Below are 24855 nucleotides of genomic sequence, written 5' to 3'. Positions count from 1 at the left end.
GATGCTGAAGTGGCAGCCTTATGGTGAAACAAACTGACATGGAGCCACTTGCTGTCACTTCTTGAGGTGAATCAGTGTGAAATGAGTTCTATTACTTTGGTGCAACCTTGAACAGAAGCTTGAGTTTTAAAACCCATTTGGGAAAGACATGTCAGAAGATAAAAGCAAGGACCTGCCTCTTCCAAAAACATAGGGTATTAATGTGTACACACTTTGAACTGACTGGACTGGTATGTTCATATGCTGAATATTGTGCACCAGGTTGGCTGGGCTGTTCATAGACCAAATGTCAGGATGCACAGCTAGCTGGGGGTTGATAATAAAAGTGAGAACCAGGCTGAAAATTCAGAGAGAAGTGAAATAATTAAGTGAAATAAATAAATGAAACAAAAAGAAGAGAAAGACAGCTCACGTAAAAGGGATTCCAAAAGTCTCCTAAAGCCTGATAAATAGTAAAAGGGGAGTAAGGCGGTGAATGGGACTGATGAGGGACTAAAGAAGAGATTTATGGATGGAGACAGACACTTGGCTGAGATGTTAAACGAGTGCTTTGCGTCTGTCATTGCCAAGATAAGTGCAAGTGAGCCTGGACGATAGTGTCCGGGACTCTGATGACATTCAGATAGGGTACTAAATATTGCAATTTGCTTCAGGTCCTCTATGCAAGCGAAGCTGATTTCGGCGGCAAATCAGTGCCGGTAACATTGCGAGAGGCAAGAAACCGAGTGCCAACTAATTTTCTGCTTCTCCTCTGCTCTGACCAGCTCACCACACTTATTGACCGGTGGGACGAGCCAGAAAGATCGCCCCCTAACTGTGATAAAAGTCTGAAACGGGAATGTTCCATATCAGTCTTTTGGGCGAATTTGGCGCTGCAATCTTCCGGACAGTTGGGAGCTTCGCGCCGGTTGGGGGGGGTTCCAGAGCCCAAGTACACCGGAGAAGCCGGCTGCAGAGCGCTCCAGCCATTTCGCACCAGGGGACTCCCCCCATCCGCACGACTGCCTCCTTGCATAGCCCCCAACACAATCCCCCTTGCAGAGACCTCACCCAGTTGGCCACCCCTTTTGCAGAGCTCCCCCTTGCATAAGCCCTCCCATCGGCGTGCATATAGCCCCACTCCCACTCAGGCCCCACTCTCTTGGCACTGCCCTGGCACAATTATGCTGCTTAACCAGGCACTGCCAGGGTGCCAGGTGGACACTGCATGGCTATACCCCTGAACACCCAGGGGCTTCAATGGCCATGGCACCTGATCTCTGCTGCTGCAGAGCAGTTGTGATTATCACCAGCGTGACGTCTCACTGATGAGGGTAGAGGCATCCAGGAGGGCAGAAACAGCCATGCCGGACTCACTAATGGTATTTAAATTCAGTCAATCCTATGAAAGTAGGCTTCGCGGCCCGAAGTCATTCTCACCGGCAAAACAGAGCCGGGAAGATACAAAACCAATGGTAAGCTTTTGCAGAAAATACGGACACATGGGATTGAGGGTGATTTAGTGGTTTGGATCAGGAATTGGCTAGCTGGAAGAAAACAGAGGGGGGTGGTTGATGGGAAATATTCATCCTGGAGTTGAGTTATTAGTGGTGTACCGCAAGGATCTGTTTTGGGGCCACTGCTGTTTGTCATTTTTATTAATGACCTGGATGAGGGCGTGGAAGGATGGATTAGTAAATTTGCGGATGACACTAAAGTCGGTGGAGTTGTAGACAGTGCGGAGGGAAGTGGCAGGTTACAGAGGGACATAGATAAGCTGCAGAGCTGGGCTGAGAGGTGGCAAATGGAGTTTAATGTGGAAAAGTGTGAGGTGATTCACTTTGGGAGGAGTAACAGGAATACAGAGTACTGGGCTAACGGTAAGATACTTGGTAGTGTGGATGAACAGAGGGATCTGGGTGTCCATGTGCATAGATCCCTGAAAGTTGGCACCCAGATTGATAGGGTTGTTAAGAAGGCGTACGGTGTGTTAGCTTTTATTGGTAGAGGGATTGAATTTCGGAGCCAGGAGGTCATGCTGCAACTGTACAAAACTCTGGTGCGGCCGCATTTGGAGTATTGCATACAGTTCTGGTCGCCGCATTATAGGAAAGATGTGGAAGTGTTGGAAAGGGTGCAGATGAGATTTACCAGGATGTTGCCTGGTATGGTGGGAAAATTGTATGAGGAAAGGCTGAGGGGCTTGAGGTTGTTTTCGTTAGAGAGAAAGTTAAGAGGTGACTTAATAGAGGCATACAAGATGATCAGAGGATTAGATAGGGTGGATAGTGAGAGCCTTTTTCCTCGGATGGTGATGGCTAGCACGAGGGGACATAGCTTTAAATTGAGGGGTGAGAGATATAGGACAGATGTTAGAGGTAGGTTCTTTACTCAGAGAGTAGTAAGGGTGTGGAATGCCCTGCCTGCAGCAGTAGTGGACTCGTCAACATTAAGAGCATTCAAATGGTTATTGGATAAACATATGGATGATATTGGAATAGTGTAGATTAGAGGGGCTTTAGATTGGTTCCATTGGTCGGCGCAACATCGAGGGCCGAAGGGCCTGTTCTGCGCTGTAATGTTCTATGTTCTATGTTCTAATTCCCAACTTCCCTGCTTGCCACGCTCTGGTAAGGTCATCCCCAATATCTTTTTTTGAAAGACTGGAACTACAGTTACAATTAAAACATTTGTAGTGAAGTTCAATTAACAGCAGTTGATTCAATACTTACACTGTACAATTGCTTAAACTTTTAACCTCCCATATCTCACTCCTGCTTCAATTCTAATGACTAGCAAAAAGATAACAAAAACTGTAGTCACAAGGAACTATTAGCTTCCTGTGAAAAGTATTGATTCTTATTACTTCAGCTGTGATAGTTATGCACTTTTCCTCAGTCATACAATGAAATAGGAATATCATTGTTACTGCAACGTCAACTAAATGCGTCACATCTGGCCATATATTAGTGTATGAGTGCCTCAGTACATCACAAGGCTCTGTGGATTAAAGTCCAGAAATGTTGACGTCCAAGAAACTTCATCACAATCCTGTAATTGCTTCATAACGAGGTGACCGCAACTGTCTTGAGCAGGAGGTCTGAAATGGACCCCTTCAAAATCCAGACCAGTGTCAAGCAAGGCTGGGTGATGGCCCCCCCATACTATTTACAATCTACTCAACAATAACTATTCTCCTCATCAAAGATCAATTGCTCTCTGGTGTGAGCAGTAAATACTGCCTAGATGGAAAACTCTTTAATCTCGGTTGCATCCGTGCAAACTGACCACAATAGACGTGCATGATCTACAGTTTGACAGATGACTCCATTGTCACTGCCCACTCTGCTGTGAATTTGCAACCCACTCTCAAACTCTTCGATTCTGTGTACAAGAGACTCTACCTGTCCTTAAATTTGCCAAAACAAAACTCATATCAACCAGGCCTTGTCAGACAAATATTCCACCTCCCATATGTGTAGGAGGAGAGATTCTGGAATATGTTCACCATTTACCATTCCTTGGTAGCTACCTCTTTCAAAAGGTCACCATTGAGAGGAGGTCCAACAATGGTTCAGTTGTGCCAGTTGCGTATTCTACAAACCATGGCAGTGAGTGTTTGACAACAAAGACCATAGCAAGTCAACAAAAGTCCAAGTGTACATAACAGTTGCTGTCACCACACTCCTGTATTGCAGTGAGACTTGCACTGTGCATTAGCAAACAGAATGCTAGAGAAATTCCAACAGCAATGCCTGTGTTACATGCTTCAGATTCAATGGGTGGGTCATTGAACAAATGCTAATGTCCTCTTGAAGCCACCTACATAAGTATTCAGACAAAGTTGAAAAATTAACTACGATAGACTGGACACTGTGTCTGGATGGCCATTAAGCATCTCCCCAACCAGGTCTTAGTTTCTCTGCTCTCAAATAGTCCCAGGGAGAACAAAGAAATGCTCTCCTTGAAGTACAGCAGCATTGACACTGAAGACTCAGAGGATCTTGTTAACAAGTTGTCCATCTCGCTGCATGATGCTTTGAGTCAAACATCAATGACAAGACAGAGGAGCAGCACAGAAGATAAAATATAACAAGTCCTGCACTCCAGATCCCACTACTGGGTGTTAAAAATTCCTGGGTACAAAGTGTTCAGAAAAGGAAGGAAAGGGGGAGAGGGAGAGGTTTTGGTTAGGGAGAGCATTGCCGTATTGGAGAAAGAGTATGTCCCAGAGGATTCAAGGACACAATTTGGCTTGAGCTATAGAACAAAAAGGGTGCAATTACATTGTGCAGTGTAGTCTATAGGCTGCCAGCTAGTGAAAAGGATGTAAAACACATCCGCAGTGAAATTACAGAGATGTAAACATTATAGAGTAGTTTTAATGGGGACTCTAAGTACCGGAATGTAGACTGGGACAGTGGTCGTGTAAAGGGTGGAGAGGGGCAAACAATCCTAGATTGTGGTCAGGAAAACTTTCTAAATCAGTACGCGTCCAGTCCAACAAGAAAAGATGCACAGTTGGACCTGGTTCTTGAAAATGAGTTGGGCCAAGTAGACCAGGTGTCAATGAGGGAACACTTAGAAGACAGTGATCATTGTATTGTAAGGTTTAGGATGATGATGGAAAAGGAAAATATACATTCCAGAGTAAAAATAATTAATTGGGGAGAGCTGACTTCAATAGAACAAGAACAGAGCTGCGCTGGTTAGATTGGAAAGGAAGGTTGGCGCGATAAACTGAAGCTGGACAATGGGCTACCTTCAAAACAGAAATGGTCTGGACACAGTGAAAGTATATTGCCTTAAAAGAGAAAGGTAGGGCAAACAAATCCAGATTTCCCTGGATGAAAAAAGATAGAAATTAAGATAAAGAAGAAAAAGTGTGCTTCTGACAGGTGTCAAGCAGAAAATATAGTTGAGAACCAAGAGGAATACAGAAGGTTCAGAGGGGAGGTGAAAAAGCACATGAGAGGCACAAAGAGGGATTATGAGAAAAGATTGGCAGCTAACATAAAGGAGAATCCCAAAGTCTTCTGTAGGCATAAAAATAGTAAAAGGGTGGTAAGAGGAGGAGTAGGGTCAATTAGAGACCTAAAAGAGAATTTACATATGGAAACAGGAGGCATAGCCGAGGTATGAAATGAATACTTTGCATCTGTCTTTGCTAAGGAGGTAGATGCTACACAGGACATGGTGACAGATGAGGAAATTCTTTTCCTAGAAGGGTAGAAGGGTAAAGAAAAAAAGTTTATTTATTAGTCACAAGTAAGGCTTACATTAACACTGCAATGAAGGTACTGTGAAATTCCCCTAGTCGCCACAGTCCGGCGCCTGTTTGGGTCAATGTACCTAACCAAAATTAATAAGGAGGAAGTATTGAATAGGCTGTCGGTACTCAAAGGTTGACAATGCATCAAAACCGGATGAGATGTATCCAAGGATACTGAAGCAAGTGAGAATGGAAATTGCAGGGGCGCTGGCCATTATCCCCCAGTCTTCTCTAGACTCAGTGGAGGTGCCAGAAGGCTGGAGAATATCAAATTGTTCAGAAAAGCTTGTAAAGATAGCCCCAGCAATTACAGGCCAGTCAGTTTAACATCAGTAGTGGGCAAGCTTCTAGAAACAATTATTCAGAATAGAATTAGTAATCACATGGAAAAATGTGGGTTGATTAGGAAAAACAAGCATGAATTTCTAAAGGGGAAATTGTGTTTAACTAATTTGCTGGCGGTTTCTGAGGTGGTAACAGAAAGGGTGGATGAGGGCAATGCTGCTGATGTGGGGCACATGAACTTTCACAAGACATTTGAAAAAGTGCCACACAAAAAGACTTGTCAGAAAAGTTACAGCTCATGGAATAACAGGGGCAGTAGCAACATGGATACACAATTGGATGAATACTAGGAAACAGAGAGTAATGGTCAATATATATTTTTCAGGCTGGAGGAAGGTTTGTAGTGGTGTTTCCAGGGGTTTGGTATTGGGATCCCTGCTTTTCCTGATATATATTAATGATCTAGATCTTGGTGTCCAGGGGACAATTTCAAAATTTGCAGATGACGCAAAACTTGAAAGTATTATAAAGTGTGAAGAGGGCAGTATAAAACTTCAGAAGGACATCGGCAAGTTGGTGGAGTGGGCAGATAGGTGGCAGATGAAGTTCAATGCAGAGAAGTGTGAACTGATACATTTTGGTAAGAAGAACATGGAGAGAAAAGAATAAAGAGTGAAATATTAAAAGGCTGCGGGGCAGAGAGACCCAGGTGTATATGTGCATAGCTGATTGAAGTTGGCAGGACAGGTGGACAGAGCAGTTAATAAAGATTATAGTGTTCTCGGCTTTATTGATAGGGGCGCAGAGTACAAGAGCAAGGAGATTATGCTGTAATTGTACAAGACATTAGTTAGACCTCAGCTGGAATATTGGCGACAGTTCTGGGTGCCACACTATAGGAAGGATGTGGATGCATTGGAGACAGTGCAGAAGAAGTTTACAAGAATGGTTCCAGGGCTGAGAAACTTCAGTTATGAAAATAGATTGGGAAAGTTGGGACTGTTCTTCTTGGAGTGAAGAAGGCTAAGTGGAGACTTGATGGAGGTGTTCAAAATCATGAGAGGATTGAACATAGTAGATGGGAAGAAACTATTCCCCCTCATAAAAGGACCAAGAATGAGGGGGCACAGATTTAAAGTAATGTGCAAAAGAACCAAATGTGATGCGAGAAAAAAACTTTTTCACACAATGAGTGGTTCGGGTCTGGAATGTACCGCCTGCAAGTGTGGTGGAGGCAGGTTCAATTGAGGCATTCAAGAGGGCATTAGATGATTACTTCAAATTAGAAACAATATGCAGGGACACAGGGAAAAGACAAGGGAATGGCACTAAATTATAATGATTGTTTGGAGAGCCGGTGTAGACATAATGGGCTAAATGCCATCTTTCTGCATCATAACATATCTGTGATTTCCTGTTCGTTCTTTTAATGTGCATGTTAAACTGTTTGAAATAATGTATGCTAACATCACAGAGCAATTTTATTCACACATCACTGACCCAGTATGAAGCAAAGGTTGTTTAAGTTTCTTATTAGGAATACAGAAACTTAGTACATCTCTCACAATCTAATCACTTTGACTTGTGTAAACACCAGTTTTTTATATTGTGTTTGTGCAGCCAAAAACTGACATGTAGAATAAATTGTAAACCACTACAGAAGCATCCTTTAATTAAAAAGCACCACTTTATCTCTTTTCATGCACACTGTCATTGTGAAGTCAGTTGCTCTATTGCCATCATCCATGCTTAATAGCAGTAATAATAGCACCATCTGGTGTCCTCCTAGGGCCAGCTAGGGACTGCAAGAAGAACGATACCAAAAATGCTGCCTTTAAAAGAGAATAAGGTAAACAACTTAAATTGGCCCACACAGCCTGCCATCCTAACACAATGGCTTTTATGTCCGCTAGATTTGGATTTGTTTCAGCGTGCACCATGGGAGTAATTCACTTTTCTTTGTTGACCATTGGCTGGTCACCATAAAACCAAATAATTACTGTGTTGTTCATGTAGCTTCTCTCTGCCAACATCACACATTTCTTTCTGTAAAACAGGATCTTTATTTTATTAATGAATTTATGTTGGAAAACAATTATTACAGGGAGTCTCAATGCTCGCAGCTCAAGGGTTGAGGCTATGGTCCAGATTTTCAGAGTTTGAAGGACTCCAGAGCCATTTAAAAGTGCTGACAAAATTAATTTCAGGTTTCCAGGTTTATTGCCAACATCCCCACTTCTCGCTGGCATGGGATGAGGGTGTAGGAAGAGAAGCCAGACCCTGCAATCCTGACCTGGCTGGCTCTATTGCGGGGTGTAGGCATCACCTAGCTTCCCACAATTTTCAGGGAGTCAAGTCAGCTTTGCCATGACTTGCAGTTCACAGATTTGAGGGGTTTTGAACTATAGTTTGGATTTGGGAAGCTTTTGAAAGGCAAGTTCAAAAAGTCTTACTCATGCCAGCTCATGTCTCCCACCCTCCCTCATGGCCTTTTATAGCTTCCATGTCAACCCATGCCTCACCACCCTTTCAAAACAGCCCCTCATGCCCTCCATGCTAATTCATGGCCCTTCCATGCCCATTAACCCAGTATACACTGTGCACAGAACCAATAAGTCCAGTAGTGGGAAGCATGTGAGAAACTGCTTAGAAAAAGATGCCCATTCATAATACTTGACAATAAAAAACTGGTGCTCCAGTGACCCTATAAACTTTATCATCTAGAATATTAAAGTACCAATATTAGAATATTTAAACACTTCACGCATGTAAATAAACATTTAGACATTGACAAAAATCTCATTTAAAAAACTTACTACAAGCACATAAAGATGTCAATCAAGCAAGGTCAATTTTCTCTCCACTTGTTTAAACAACCTCCCATTCAAGTAATCCTTTTATGAATTTGGACAATCAGCCATGTATGAATAATTAGGCTTAGCCGAGAGCCCAGATACATTTAAAAAAATACATGGGATTAGCTGGATTACTGTTTGAAGGGCATGGAAAGGCCATGAGTTGGCATGGGGGTTGTAAGGGCCATTGCGGTGGGAAGAGGAACATGAGTTGGCATGGGGGCATGGAGGCGGCATGGACAGTGTGAAGATGATGAGGTGTAAGGATAAAGGTTAGGAAGCCTAAAATGTAACCAAACAACAAAAGAGAGGTGGACCTTTTAACAATCCCGCTTTGGCTCTTAGCCCCTCCCGTCCCTGATCTGCTTCCAGGCTGGTGACGGGCCCATCTCTATCCCACACCCACACCTCTCCCTGCCAAATCCCTGGAGTAAAATAACGCATTTTGGGGATTTGTGCCAAGGCAGGTGCAGTGAGCTGGGGAATTCCCTGACGCGAGCCTATCCATCTTGGTAATGAAAACCCAGACCTGTGTTATGCAAACAACTTATCTGCTGCTCATGAAGGGTTTCTCAGTTAAACCTTTACGTAATATTTAGAAATTGGCTAGTGTCCCAGGGCATCATATTAATAAATACATTTAAACCTCGACATGTATGTGCCATTTGTTATATAACAAATTATAAAATATTTGATTTAGTATGCAATTTCTTAGTAACGCACTGAAAAGTTCAACTCTGAAGCTTTCAGTAAGAACATCACAATTTATTTTAGTGATATCTAAAGGATTCTGTAGCAGTGTTAGATATAAAATTATTGCACATGTGGGAGTGATTATGTAAAAAAATTATTTCAGGGTCAGCTGCCAATAAAGTAACAATTTTATGGTGGTGATATCACATGCAATGACTATGATCTATTGTTCTCTGTCCAGCTTTGTACGGAAATAAATGTCAGTTTCAATGACTGGGGCATCCAACTTTATTGCTTATTTGCTTCAAAAATGGTCGTTAAAAGCATGTGTCGTTGTAGAAAAGGAGTCATTCTAACATGGCATGATGGCATGCAGAATTCTATTGAATGTATGCCACTTTGCTAATATTTACTACAATTTTAATCTTAAGTTAATTACCTGGATCAGGAAATGATTGAAATAAATGTAATATGTAGCAGAACATCTTAGCCAAAGGTTACACTTTACAAAACCTAAAGTTTGTTTTTATTCTCTGCTTTATACAAGTCTGCATAAATAAAACTAGAAAAAGCATTGATCAAAATATGCAAGATTAATTGGAAACTTCTGGGGAGAAAATACATGTAAACGTCAACAGATTTCTTACCCATGTACAAAGGCGTTCCACAGGTTGCCTGTAACATTTTGTCACTGCCAACACCCCCTTTCTGCACAGAAAGTCCAAAATCAGTCACCTGGGTAATGAAAACATTTCAGAATGGATTATGACATGTAGCATAAAATGCATTAGAACAGAATCATAGAATCCCTACAGTGCAGAAAGTGGCCATTTGGCCCATTGAGTCTGCACCAATCACAATCCCATTCAGGCTCTATCCCCATAACCCCACTTATTTACCCTGCTAACTCCCTGATACTAAGAGGCAACTTAGCATGACTAATCAACCTAACCTGCACATCTTTGGACTGTGAAAGGAAACCGGAGCACCCGAAGGAAACCCACGCAGACACGGGGAGAACATGCAAGCTCCAGTCACCCAAGCCAGGAATCAAACCCGGGCTTCTGGCATTGTGAGACAGCAGTGCCAACAACTGTGCCACCGTTGCATTTTTCTGAGCATCAATTTTCTACAGTTCTCCAATTGAGTCAACTCCTCAGCTTTTCAATTGCAAATGGTGCAGTCAGTGGATGTTCACGAACTTGTTCCTTACAAAGAATATTTACCTGTCTTAGAATGCTACTGTGATGAATTAATTTTCAATAAAGCAGAATTTGTTTGGTTAACACTGTATGATCAACCAACCAGATGTGTATATTGCACAATTTTAATTCCATGTAAATTCATATTCATTCAAATTAAACCTCCAGACAGAATGCTCAACTGGCTTTACTGGCTCAGCGTGGCATGACATGAAGAGGAGCTGAATTGGGGTAATTTATATCATTTACAAATATATAACTGCAAATTTAACAGGAGATTTTCTCATTGATTGTGCCCATTGGCATTGAATAATATGGAACCAACAAACTTTCGAACATACACCTATATAAGAATATGTCTGTTTTTCCTTCATTATTTGATATGGAGGAATACTGGGAAGATTCCTTTGTGGGCATGCACCATGTTGTGCCTAACCTTCTATTATTTGCTGCACCCAGACAATCCCATGTACTTGAACACGAAACCAAAGGAAAAAAATCCCTCCTAAAATATTTACTCAAGTAGAGTCATCATTGTAAGGAATTGATGGGAATAGTACAACAGTTGTAGAAACTAAATTTAGATACCTTGTTCAAAATTTATAATAATAATATAATTGCATAGCATTTTCCATGTAGAAACTAAGGTTCTTTGTCTTAGCCAAAGACAATGCCTTCAGTTTCCCAATGTTTAACTACAGAAAACTGTAGATAAGCTACTTGACAGCATAGAAACAATGAAGGAGTTGAGAGAGGTGGCAGAGTTGGTATCACAGTATACATGTGGAAGCTGCCTATATTTTTAGGTAATGTTAGACAACTGTTTACTTGATCCATACTCCATTCTGGTTTCATGAATCAATCTGGGTGATTGTTAAGCTAACGCTAGCATTATAATTAGACAGGTAGCGTTCAGAGTTCTACAAATGGAATGGACTGTTCAGCTTAGAACCTGCTCAGTCCTATTCCAGAACGGGACTGACTCTTCATGCTGCGAGAAGGGAGCCAATGGCTTTAGAAACATATTAAACGTTTTACAACAACTTCATTGTACAATTCATTCCATTTACCTTGATGTTCAGTTTCATGTCAATTTCACTGTTGCTTTCATTGTTTTTAACCAGGATGTTTTCCAGTTTTAAATCCCGATGGACAATATCTATAGAAAGACCACACAATATTCAATATGTACACATGCAATATAAATAAACTAATGAGTTTAACATAAAGATTTCAGTAAACACACACAAAGCCTCCCACTCATATTATGCATTAATATGTACCATAAACTAGACTATGAGATTTCTTAAGGTATAAAGACATCATTTTTACTCCCATCAGGAGTGGTGGGAGTGAGGGGAGTGGAAGGGATGCAGTCATGCCTGGCAGAAGCAGAGAGGTTGGGGCGGGCGGGGGGGGGGGGCGGAGTCAAGCCTTGTTGGGGTGAGGGGAATCTCTCAGTTGGGGAGTTCCCATCATGGGGGTGTAGTCCCTTAGGGATGGGGAGGTTCCATGGAGGAGTGGGGGTGTAGTCAGGAGGGTGGGGGGGAATCCCATGCAGATGTGTGTGAGGTGAATCCCAGGAGGTTCGGGGATGTAGAGAGTCGCAAGGGGCGGTGGTGTGTGGGGAGAGAAGGACCCCAAAGCAGACGTCCCAAGGTGGGGCAGTTGGGGGAGGCAGTTGTGATTAGGGGGTGGGGGGGATGGTAATCCCTAGGGTGAGAGTGAGTGAGTCCCATAGTGGTCGGGGTGTGGGGGGGGGGGGGGCGGTGGAGAGCCATGGCAGGTCAGTGTGGGAAGTAGAATTGAGTTTAGTTCTTCAAGCTTCTACAGAGAACTATTGGTTTGAAACAGTCAGAACCACCAGAATTTTGAGATTTAAATTGCATTTTTGGCACATGCACAAAAGTACAAGTTATACAGTATGAAGTTACTAACTGGCTGAATTAAAGGAGGTAAAAAAATAAAGTTCACTGTTTACGTATCCTTCACTGGCATCCATGGCTGAAGCAAAAGTTACCTACTTGGTCTTGAAAATTCAGTGGACTTGAAGCCCATGTAAACTACAATTTCTGGAGACAGTTTTTTTCCCCCAAAAGTAATCCATCTTTTCTAAACGTTGTTGATAGTGCAGCTGATGTTCCTTTTATTTTATTTGTTCAAGGGATGCAGGTGTCACTGGCCAGGCAAGCATTTATTGCTCATTCCTATTTGCCCTTGAATTGAGTGGCTTGCTCAGCCATTTCAGAGGGTATTTAAGAGTCAACCACATTGCTGTGGGTCTGAAGTAACATGTAGGCCAGACCCAGTAAAGATGGTAGATTTCCTCCCCTAAAGGACATTTGTGAAAAAATCCTATCTGGTTCACTATCGACAATAATTTCATGGTCATCAGTGGATTCTTAATTCCAGATTTTTATTAAATTCAAATTTCACCATCTGCCATGGTGGGATTTGAACCCTGATCCCCAGAACATTACCCGGCATTTCTGGATTACTCGTCCAGTGACAACACCACTACGCTACTGCCTCCCCTCTATCTCTGTGCTGGATTTCAAACTGTAATAGACTTAGCATCCTGAACTTGAAAGAGAAGGAAGATAGATTGGTGCTGCTCATTGCAGCCTTCTTCCAGACTTCTGTTACGCCACTTGGGGTAATGTAATAAAAGGCATTCAGAAATGATCATTTTAGTCACATGACCTTCCAGAAACCTGGTCCAGTTCTAATGCCAGATGTCAGATGACCTGCGGCAGCCTTCATAAGTCATAAGAACATAAGAAATAGGAGCAGGAGTAGGCCATCTAGCCCCTCGAGCCTGCCCCGCCATTCAATAAGATCATGGCTGATCTGACGTGGATCAGTACCACTTACCCGCCTGATCCCCATAACCCTTAATTCCCTTACCGATCAGTGTCTTTGCTTGATTTTTAAAAGCCCTTTTTAAAGCAGTTCAATATATATATTCCTTGAGCAAATGAAATTAAAGAATATCACACATCACATGTCATATCATTGTGACAACACTCCACACAAAACATTTCTAACAAGGCTCTGCTGCAAAGATTTAAAGATGAACAAGTTCCTCCAACCCTTAAAATTACTGAAAATTTCCAAGTTCGTTCAGTTAGTTACCGTTTTCAATTGTTCCTCTAGTATTCTCACTGCTGATTACTACTGATCCTTGTTGGAAAGGGAAAATATATGAATATAGGTTGAGGATAGATTAGACTCAGCTCCGGTGGGCTTTGCCATCAGGTAGTCTTCTGATATTGATTCGCAAGGCTCCCACATAAATAAATTCTTGGTATGGTATTAGAAGATAAATATTGCTTGAAAACAGTACCCCAAGCAAGGAATCACGACCTTTTGAAGAAGAAATGCAGCTTTGCCATCTTCCAGATTTTTATTAAATTCAAATTTCATCATCTGCCGTGGTGTGATTTGAACCTGGGTCTCCAGAACATTACCCTGCATTTCTGGATTACTCGTCCAATGACAACACCGCTCCACCACTGTCTCCCCTCTATCTCTGCACTGGATTTCAAACTGTAATAGAGACAGCATCCCAGAACTAAAATTCAGTCCCTAATGTTAAGGAAAGCTTATTTTCCTAACATTCCTATTCAACATGTGAGTATAGTAGCATCAGAACTAAGGGTTATAGTTTGAGGATAAGGGGTAAACCTTTTAGAACTGAGGTGAGGAGAAATGTCTTCACCCAGAGAGTGGTGGATGTGTGGAATTCATTACCACAGGAAGTAGTTGAGGCCAAAATGTTGCCCGATTTCAAGAAGAAATTAGATTGTAACTCTTGGGGCTAAAGGGATCGAGGGATATGGGGGAGGAAGGGGGAGGGAAATCAGGATATTGAATTCGATGATCAGTCATGATCAAAATAAATGGTCGAACAATCTTGAAGGGCAAAATGGCCTACTCCTGCTTCTAGTTTGTATGTTTCTATAATTAGACGCCGACAGAATAACGTCACAAGTTTCAATTTAGGAATGAGAATAATTTTTATTCATGCTGCACTCTCTTATCACATATTAGTCAGTAGTTCTATGAAGGTACATGAAAGGGCACATCAATGACAGCTTTGCCACAGTCGAAAGCAGAAAATCTGCCAACAATTCATATAAGTGCAACAAAGTTGATTCAACAAACCTGAGACAATAAGATAAATTGGCAATAAATATACCCTATTGTTATTTATTTATCAGATTAGAAATAATATGGATCTTTCCAGCAGTGTGTTTACCATTTACCATGAAAATGCTATTAGCTTAAGGGACTGGTTTGAGAGTCTAACACTTTCTTTACACTTAACACTGATCTTAAATTTGACAAAGAAGCCACAGCTAAAATGCTTTATGACAGAAAGAAAAACCACAGTAATAGGAACTAAAAAGATCATTCTGATACAGTAAGAGAAAAATTGGTAACACCACACACTCAACAAAATGCAAAACTCAAAAGTGGAAAAACAGCTGAGCTAAGTGGGCCAAATTACTATGTTTTGGTATATTACTTCACTTCCAATGCCTTGTCACCAGTATCTAAAAAAAGGTTACCATTTATATAGTGTCTTTCATGATATCAGGACCTCTTATGCAATTTGCAACCAGTGAAGTATTTTGAAAGTGTAGTCACTGTTATTATAGAAATGCAGCAGCCAACATACGCTGGACAAATCCCACCAACAGCAACCCGATCGTGACCAGATAATCTACTTTTGGTCACATTAGTTGAAGCATAAATATGGGAAAGGACGAGATTGATGAAACAAGTGGAAAAAATATAGTAAATTAAATTTGCATTTCATTTTTATTCGGTGAATAAAATTTTAAAATCCTTTTCAGAAGGTGTGAAGCTTTTAAAAGTTGATGTTAAGGAGACGTGTACACATACAAGGAATACAAAGTTAGCATGCAGGTACAGCAAGCACTTAGGAAGGCAACTGGCATGTTGGCCTTTATGGTAAGGAGACTGGAGTACAGAAGGAGGAAGACTTTCTACAATTAGATAGGGTTCTGATGATTATTTGGCCTATCCTCTCTGGAGCTTAGAATAATGAAAGATGGTCTGACTGAAACACAAGATTCAAAGACTGCAGATGCTGGAAATCTGAAATAAAAACAGAAAATGCTGGACAAACCTAGCAGGTCTGGCAGCATCTGTAGAGAAACAGAGTTAACGTTTCAAGTCCATATTTCGAGTCCTGGTTAGATGTATTGGCCATGCTAAATTCTCCCTCAACGTACCCGAACAGGCGGCGGAGTATGGGGACTAGGAGATCTTCACAGTAAAAAAATAAATCTTTTCACAGAACAGATTCAAAAGAGGCTTTGACAGGATAGACACAGAAGCTGTTTTCCCTGTCAGGGGATTCAAGAACAAAGGAGCACAGTCTCAGGATAAGGAGTTGATCACTGAAGATTGAGACGAGGAGGAGTTTCTTCAGTCAGAGGATTGTGAATCTTTCAGTGGGTTATGAATGTTCCATAGGTGCACAGAATATATTTGAGACTGGAATGGATAGATTTTTGATCGGAAACTGAATCAAGGGATACAGAAAGTGGGCTGGAAAGTGAGAGTTGAGGAAGACCAGCCATGATTTTATTGAATAGCAGAGTGGGCTGGAGGGGCCATATGATCTACCCCTGCTCCTATTTTTTACATTATGTTCTATAATTTTCTTATTGCAAATCATTCCTTTTAAATTACTATTTGAACTGAAAGTTTTCATCAAATGAGTGCTTTACTTATTACAGCTTTTATTGCTTTAGAATTCTAAAATTACTATTTTATCTTCCACAAGTACATGGCAATTACTTCAGTCCTGCAATGAAATCTTACCATTTTTATGTAGGTAAGCAATTGCACTTGCCAGGCTTCGAATCACATGCCTTGTCTCTTTCTCACTTAAACGCTTTTTTCTATGAAGGATTGTACTTAGTTCTCCACCCTCACAGACTTCTGTCACCAGGTATACTCGCTGAAAGAAACCAATCATTATTATGTTATCTATTAAGGAGATCTCACACCCTCATTATTATAACATCTGGTTCTTCCATTTTAAAATGGGGTGATCTGTTTTATTCAAGGTGATGTAATATTGAACTGCCAGCCATCCTGGGAATATAAAATGCACCTAGCCTATGTTAATTGGAGTGACTGTTCAATCTACCCGTGTCACTGATAGAAAACAAATCTGCAGATACAGCTGTTTAATTTTCAGTAAAACAAATAGGCAATCACTAATCAATCCAGTGCTTTTTTTTTAAAAGCAGGAAAGACAGCAATGTGATGTGTATAGAAGTGGCTTTTTTTTTCTGAAATCTGTGTGCCATGAATTTGACCGCAAATTAATTAGTGATTTTCAACAGGAACAGGTTCTAAGGAAATCTCTTTGTAGGTTACTTGAACATGGTAGATAACAAATTAAATATTGCTATAACTTCTCAAAGAGGACAGATACAGGCTTTACATTCAAAAGTAGGCCAGAATCACAGCTGTGTCTAATGTATGAGTTTACAAAATAAACTTCAAGGCAGCAGGATGATTCATAAGCTTCAAATGTTTCCTCATTTACCTAATTCAGCTTCAATGTTGTTATAGAGGCTATTTTATCTGATAAATTATTTCACAAGATAATCTACCATTTTAGTAAATAAAGGGGATAGTGCCTTAGCTATAAACTGGAAGAGTGGATCTCCCATTTGTAATTTTAAAAAATCATTGAAATCAATAAAGGTGGAAACCAGGCAAGTTCTGCAACATATATCTCCCAGGTTAGCGCTCAATCAGTGAAAGTGAAAACTACCCTGAGTGTATGATGGTGAATACAGTAAGAAGTTTAACACCAGGTTAAAGTCCAACAGGTTTATTTGGTAGCAAAAGCCACAACCTTTTATGATGGTGTAGCAATGTTATTTTAATCTGTAATTGTATGTGCTTTAAAAAATTTTTTTACTTAAAAAGCCACTGAAAACAAAGAAAAAGAATCACTAGATTGGTGATCAATGAATGCTTTTTTATTTCAATGCGAACTAGTCAGGGTGATCTGCTGTTTAAAAAAACAATAACACTTTTATATGTACGATTTCAAAAGATAATTGAAGAAAGTTATGCGAAACAGAAGTAGAAAGAAAAAAAGGAAGGAAGGAAGAAGGGAAAAAGTGAAGTAGCACAGAACAGGATTCTCGGGAGGGGTGGGCGGGTAGAGGAGGAAGTGAACAATGATAAACCCAGATATAAAGCCTAAAGGAAAGCAGCAGGCCTGAATATGCAAGATGTGAAAGAAAAACAAGCAGAATGCCCAAAAGTGTAGGCACTGCAAACCACAAGCCTGAGAAAGACACAGCAGATTGGAAACCATGTGGGAAGGGTCACCGCAGTCGAAGTGGACGTGGTATGACAGACTGGAAACCTGAAAGAGGGCCACAGCAGATTGATAGCTGCAATGTAGACCTCAAAGGACTATCGACTGTCATTTTATATCCAGGTCATAGTTATTTTTAATTTTTTGAGCTGTAAATCTACTTGAGTATAAAATGTACAAGACCACAATTTTTATTCTTTTTTAATGACAGAAAAAACAATTAAAATGTTGACATTTAATCCATACTTATTGATAACTGTTGCACGGCCACAATTTTGTTGATACAATTGATTACTGGGAATAGAGGGAAGAAAAGAAGCCGAACCACACCCAAGTGCCTATTAATTTCTCGATTAAAGAAGTCATGAAAGATGTTAAGTATTTTAAACATGTTGGCATTATAAGCATTAATAAAGTGAAATATCTCGAGTCCCCAGAATGCTGAGCAAGTCTAGTTGCATCTTACTTTGGGCGTTTCAAACACCTCTTCCAGATGGATAATATGTTCATGGTCCACTAGCTTTAAGATACTGACTTCCCGTTCTAGTAGCTTCACCCCTGAACTCCCAGCCTGCATTGAAAATAAAAGTATTTCAGTCTAAGTATGCAAATCTATAAAAGCCTTCTATGTTAACAATTCAAACTTATATCTCAAAGCTTTAATTTGGTTTAGAGAATCCTGCATATTCAAGTTCCATGTCAATACTTGCTTGCTCAAATTTATAGTATGGCCTAAAAGTGTTTTGCTCTCAGAAAATGCTTTTTAAATAAATTCTATTCATTTTTGAAATTACAAAAAATGCTATTACACATTCCATGAAGATTATTAATTCAGCTTTATATTAAAACTAAACTACCTTATTTTAAAAGAGGACAATGATCAAGAATAATTTACCTTTTCCCGGTTGACCTTCTTGATTGCCCACTTCTTGCCAGTCCCATTGTGTGTAGCCTCAATCACTACCCCATAGCTGCCTTGTCCCAACCTTTGGCCAAAGCTATAGATTTGCTAAAAAAATAAGTTTCAAAAAGTAAACATACTCATACAACATTACACAGCTTGTTGACAGAACAGAGCTTTAACTCGATTCAAAACTAAGAAGACATACTTCAGTGAAAAAAACTGTTTCTATAATTACTGTACTAATTGCAAAAAGGAAATTTTGCATGCTTCATGATCACCTGGACCTAAGGCTTGACATTCCTCGTGATACCTTTATTGAACAGTAATTTGTAATTTTATTCAATCTTAACTTACTTTTTGTTTTACGTTCAGGTGTCAGCTCTGCATATCCAGCCATTCTATTTTATATAAAGTTATCCAAAAACGTGCAAGTCAAATGGAGTGAGGGTTAGAATGAAATCTGGATTGACTGCTAAACCGCAGCATTGATTTCAGTAGAGCATACTGGGTGCCTCTTTATTGGTGAACTGATTGAGTTGCCTAACATAAAGATGGAAATCTGGACAGCTTCCATTCAGATAAAGTATTGGAACTTCTGAAAACATTATTGTTAATTTTTTATGCAGATATACTTCTGCAATATATATGGAAGGAGTCATTTTTGTAGTTCAACAATGTTGGAGTTCCTGGAACTGTCCACTACACCAGAACATTGGTGTGGTGTTTTATACTGCCCATAGTTGCTCTTTCATTATTGCTGTGTCATGGCTTGCAGGTTGTGCTAATTCGAGGATTAGCTCAAGTGCTTTTTTTAAGCAGTTGCTCCAGCCAAGGTCCCTATTACCCTCACCCTGGCGTTTAGCCATCGGAATTCATTGCCATTTATTGGGTATGGCCAGAATACTCATCGATGCTTGGAACTGGGTGTTGACCAGTTACAGGTAGTACCATCAATTGTCATTATAGCTGCAAATTTTAATATCCAGCTTGACTCAAAATGGGGGACTGCTTCAATAAAAAAAACTTAAGATGTTCTTTCCTCTACTTTTGGATAAAAGCAACTTCTGCAACTTGACAAGATGCAAGTCTTTCCTCAATAGTAGCACCCTTGTTTAGGACAGATATTTGTGGGTTTAAACACCACAGCATGTACTTGTGCATGTAATCTATGTAGACATTTCAGTGCTGAATACTGAGCAAGTGCTGCACTTTTGGAGGTGCCACCTTTCAGATTATTTATTAAACTGAGGTGCCAACTTCTATCCTTCATGCGAACTTAAAAGATACAATTTGAAGTGCAAGGAGCCACTCAAGAACATGCTGACAACATTGATCCTTCAACTAACAATAATAAATCATCTAGTTGTTACCTCATTGTTTGAGACTTCCTGTGCACAGATTGGCTGCTACATTACAACAGTAACTATACTTTAAAATCACTTCACTGCCTGTTCAGCAGTTTTGAGGTGTTAGAATACTGGTGAGCTAGACATTGCATCTAGATTCTTCAGCCACTTTCAATAATTGAGGTTTTTAAAAAACCATGCTTGCAGTAGCACAGCTTCATTTTCCTAGATAGCAGATTTAGCCGTGTATGCCCACCCACTTGCAACTTGGTTTGGATTTCATAAGTGTTGAGCAGTAAGAGCAAGACAGTGGACTTTTCAGATTGAATTTTTCCAGTCCTGCGGAAACAGTTTTGGAGGCAAGGGCATGGAAAATTTGATTGACTGCATATCCTGTGAAAGTGGGCTCCCATTAGCAACAGTAACCTGTCCAGCAGCAGCAGGTAGCCAATTTGGGCACTTAATAGGGCAGTTGGTCCCTATTATAGAAATGGGTTGCAATTGTTCCAATGGCCTATGGGCTGCTGCTGTGTCAAGAGCCTGGAAATGGAGCAAAGGCAGCCTTACTGTCTCCACTAATGTAGCTCTTGCTGCAAGATATCCGCTGCCCTCCTACAGAAGGTGCTTCTACGGCACTGCTGCTGCTCTTACACTGCAAAACAACAGATGATAGTCTAATCCATGGGCTGCACTTAATGGACTTCCCAAAGCTGGAATCTAGCAACTGTCCCTGGTTGGGCAGGGCTCCTGGAAGTGGCTATCTAATTGACCATCTCCAGGAAGATTATATCTGATATCCTCCCATAGGTCCCTGAGGTCAGCATACCTGGGAAATTTCCTTTATGATTGTCACTCTATCTGATTTGAAGGAAGGTGATATTGGCTGCAAACATTAGGGAACTGATTATCCACTGCACTAAAGGCAAACTCAGGTGTTCTAAATACTGCAACAACAAGGAAGATTTTTGTCTGCTTGACATTTGGGAATTTTTTGAACAGAGCACAGGAAAGCAAATTTGGAAAGAAGGATCACAAGCTATTAAGAGAATCTTTTCTTTTCTTCCTTTTGAAAATGAATGAAAGGAAAATCCGGAGGGTGCTGCGAGGAACATGTGAATATCGCTGCCAAATTTGCATCCACTTTGCCCAGACTATGTTTAATGTCCAGGGAGTAAAAATGCAAATCCACATCATTGCGTTCACCAATATAGTTCCAATGAATAAGTTGCATCTTGGGAGTGAAAATCTATGCTTTCTATAGAAGATCTATATCATTTGTCACTATTTTCTGGAAGCTTCATTTTAAACCATTTGTTTTTTGGGAGCAAAAACCAATTGGACATCTATTAAGAAGGAGTGAACAGAGAAAAACTGGTTCAAAAGGGTACGGTTATTTGAAAACCACAACACGAGGCAAAACATTTCATTTTGGGATCTTGAAAGTTATAGCAGCTTGAAAGAGTCCAGCTCAACTGATAGATTTTAAAAATTATTATATATCAATAAGCTTGATGGAGCCTGATTTAAAAGAAAAGTGCTTGAAAAAAAGCATTTAAAAAATATACAACATGACTTCAATCATACTTGCATTATAACACAACATGCTAAATGCTCAATTTTTCATCCTTCCTTTAGAAGAAAAAATGTTCAATACTTCCTCAGGAAAACCACTCTAATTAAACCAAAACTAATATGTTGGAAGAGTGTTAGTTAAAATGTTTGCTTCTGATCAAGTTATACAGTCTTATAACTGTAACATGTTGAAGTTAAGAATTACAATTTCGACTCCATTATTACAATGCTGTCACACCGTGTTGAGAATAAATTCAAATATTTTCTGAACTACAATAATGAAAATTCATCCACGCACCTAAGAATATGGGGCCAGAACCTCTATGAAATGGCAATCACAGTCAGATTGTCACTTTGTATCTTTTCACTTGTTTTCGTTGGGAACTGCACATTTCTTGTCGGACTCAGTGGGTAGGATGTGGGAGAAGGGTTGGTGATTTTGGATGGGTCCAGGGCATGTCAGATAGGTCGGGGTGGCAGATATGCAATTGAGCCAGTTGAGAGGGTAGTTAAAGGGCTGGAGTATTCATTCAGGAGTGTGAGGGATAGTCAGGGGGTGTGGGACTGGTCGATCAGGAGGATGGTCAAATGAGGCATTAAGGAGGGGGGGGTGGCCAGGAGGTTGTAGGTCAGGGGGTCCCATGGGGGCTCAGGTGGGGGTTGGGATTTGCCAGTATAGTTATTCAGGAGTTCGAAGTGGTTTTAATCTTTCTAACTTTTCCTGGGTATCTATTCCATTCAGAAATCTCCGATTTAAATTAGAGTATTGGAGGGTTCCCAGTGCAGGGAAATAGCCCATCGTAAGTTTGAACTTCCTAGGCAATTCCTATGTAGTCCTCATGTGAGACACCCGGGGAGTCCCCAGCATATCTTCCAGGGTACTTCCTGCATGAAACCCCCCTTCCCAAAGACTGAAAGTTCCAGGCTATTATCTTATTTTTATGAAAGAAACAAAATTTTTATATTGAAACCAAAATATAACCAGCATTTACATAAAAATATAAAATACAAAATATAACCAATATTGGAAAGCAGGAAATCATTAAAACCCTTTGCTGATTTTGCTTCAAGGTGAATTCTAGCCATATCTTATTCAAAGTCCCATGTATTGGAAGTTACATACACTGAATATTTTAAATGCACCACCTTTGATGTAGGCTCACCTTATTTTCAGGAAAAGACCATAGTGTTAACAAGCTCATTACTGGTTTTTAAAAACAGGATGGGAATTATCCCATTTTGTAATTAATGTCAGGCAATTTGTTTCTCTATGCTATCCTATCCAGTGGTAGAGATCACTTCTGCATGATAACAACTAAATACTAGACACCAAAAGTTTATTCAGTTCAAAATATCATCCAGTTCATCCATAATAATCCTTATATATTTTAATCATGTATATAGAGGGTGGCATGGTGACGCAGTGGTTAGCACTGCTGCCTCACAGCGCAGCAGGGACCCAGGTTCGATTCCGGCCTCCGGTCACTGTCTGTGCAGAGTTTGCACGTTCTCCCCGTGTCTGCGTGGGTTTCCTCCGGGTGCTCTGGTTTCCTCCCAAACTCCAAAGATGTGCGGGTTAGGTTGATTGGCCATGCTAAATTGCCCCTTAGTGTCAGGGGGATTAGCAAGATAAATATGTGGGGTTACGGGAATAGGGCTTGGGTGGAATTGTGGTCGGTACAGACTCGATGGGCCGAATGACCTCCTTCCGTACTGTGTGATTCTATGATATCTCATGCATTTTAAATGTTATTTCTCTAAAGAAAATGTGAGCAAGTGTAACATAATAGCCAGACTGAGCGTCTCACATTAATGCAAAGGTCTAAGATATTTAAAATGTCTACATACCCGAATGGCAAATTCATCATCAACCCTGGTGTGAGGCACCACTTTGTACTCAGCATTGCTGACGGTGGCACGCTGTGAAGGCATTTTTTGGAAATCTTGCGCCACCTCAATTTTCCTGCAAAGCAAATAATGCATTAAGTTGAAGAATATTTTAGCTTTAGAATAACATAACCATTTGTAACAACTAATATGAAAGCAAAGTACTGCTATGCTGGAAATCTAAAATAAAAACAGAAGATACTGGTTGTAAAAATAGAAAATACTGGTCTGATTTGATTTGTCACATGTATTAGTATACAGTGAAAAGTATTGCTTCTTGCGCTTTACAAAGCATACCGTACTTAGAGAAGGAAAGGAGAGAGTGCAAAATGTAGTGTTACAGTCATACGGTGCAGAGAAAGATCGAGGTAGGTCCGTTCAAAGGTCTGACAGCAGCAGGGAAGAAGCTGTTCTTGAGTCGGTTGGTACGCAATCTCAGACTTTTCTATCTTTTTGCTGACAGAAGAAGGTGGAAGAGAGAATGTCCGGGTGCGTGGGGTCCTTGTTTATGCTGGTTGCTTTTCTGAGGCAGCGGGAAGTGTAGACAGAGTCAATGGATGGGAGGCTGGTTTGCATGATGGACTGAGCTTCGTTCACGACCCTTTGTAGTTTTTTGCGGTCCTGGACAGAGCAGGAGCCATGTCAAGCTGTGATGCAATCAGAAAGAATGCTTTCTATGGTGCATCTGTAAAAGATGGTGAGAGTTGTAGTGGACATGCCAAATTTCCTTCGCCTCCAGAGACAGTAGAGACATTGGTGGGCTTTCTTACTGGAAAATAAGGTCAAGTCGCCATAGTCCCAGATAACTATAAGCTGCTCTCCTCTTTGAGAGCTGACTGAGGATCATCACGCCTCAGGTGAAGGGCAAGGTTAAGACATCGGGCCTTCATGAATAACCTCAGTCAGTATGGGAACTAAACCCACGCTATTGGCGTCACTCTGCATCACGAACAAGCCATCCAGCCAACTGAGCTCATCAACTCCCTACTGACTGAAAAATACTCAGTTGATAGGCAGTATATATGAAGAGAGAACGTTAACATACCAAGTCAATTACCTTTCACTAAATCTAGTACAAGTTACCTGAGTGCAACAAGCACTAATGTTACATATAATTCAAAGTCAATTCCAAAGATTAAGTTCATATTTGAAACACATTTGGAATAATGTTATATTCCCTGCAACCCACGTCCCCTTTACCCCGAGCATCCATACTACATGAAGTTGAAGCCATCCATACTACCAAAGAGGGTCTGTAAACAAGCTGTTTATTACTATTATATCAAAATACTGTAGAAGATAGAAATCTGAAATAAAAACAAAAAATGATGGAAATACTCAAGTCTGGCAGAATCTCTGGAGACAAATCAGAGTTAATGTTTCAGGTCAAATCCTTTCATAATATCGGATACATTATATTAATGGCTTATAACTAACACTTGAGTGGAGAACAGATGGGATACCACTGTCGAAGAG

At 40.5% G+C, this 24855-nt stretch overlaps 1 protein-coding gene across 12 annotated transcripts in view; it reads right to left on the bottom strand.

Annotated features, from left to right (window-relative positions):
* stk33 (serine/threonine kinase 33) overlaps positions 1-24855 on the bottom strand; it is a 158068-nt gene that overhangs the window by 40271 nt on the left and 92942 nt on the right. For all 12 annotated transcript variants that reach the window (XM_078220745.1, XM_078220736.1, XM_078220734.1 and 9 more), the window contains 6 exons: positions 23341-23455; positions 18566-18679; positions 18137-18241; positions 16146-16284; positions 11357-11445; positions 9732-9819 (listed from right to left, as the gene is read on the bottom strand). In XM_078220745.1, the coding sequence (XP_078076871.1) occupies positions 9732-9819; positions 11357-11445; positions 16146-16284; positions 18137-18241; positions 18566-18679; positions 23341-23424 (619 nt within the window). In that variant the 5' untranslated portion in view covers positions 23425-23455. The remainder of the gene's footprint in view (positions 1-9731; positions 9820-11356; positions 11446-16145; positions 16285-18136; positions 18242-18565; positions 18680-23340; positions 23456-24855) is intronic.

The sequence above is a fragment of the Mustelus asterias genome, chromosome 9 (genome assembly GCF_964213995.1).
Source record: "Mustelus asterias chromosome 9, sMusAst1.hap1.1, whole genome shotgun sequence".
In the NCBI taxonomy this organism is placed as follows: domain Eukaryota; kingdom Metazoa; phylum Chordata; class Chondrichthyes; order Carcharhiniformes; family Triakidae; genus Mustelus; species Mustelus asterias.
This window is presented reverse-complemented; position numbering and strand designations above follow the sequence as displayed.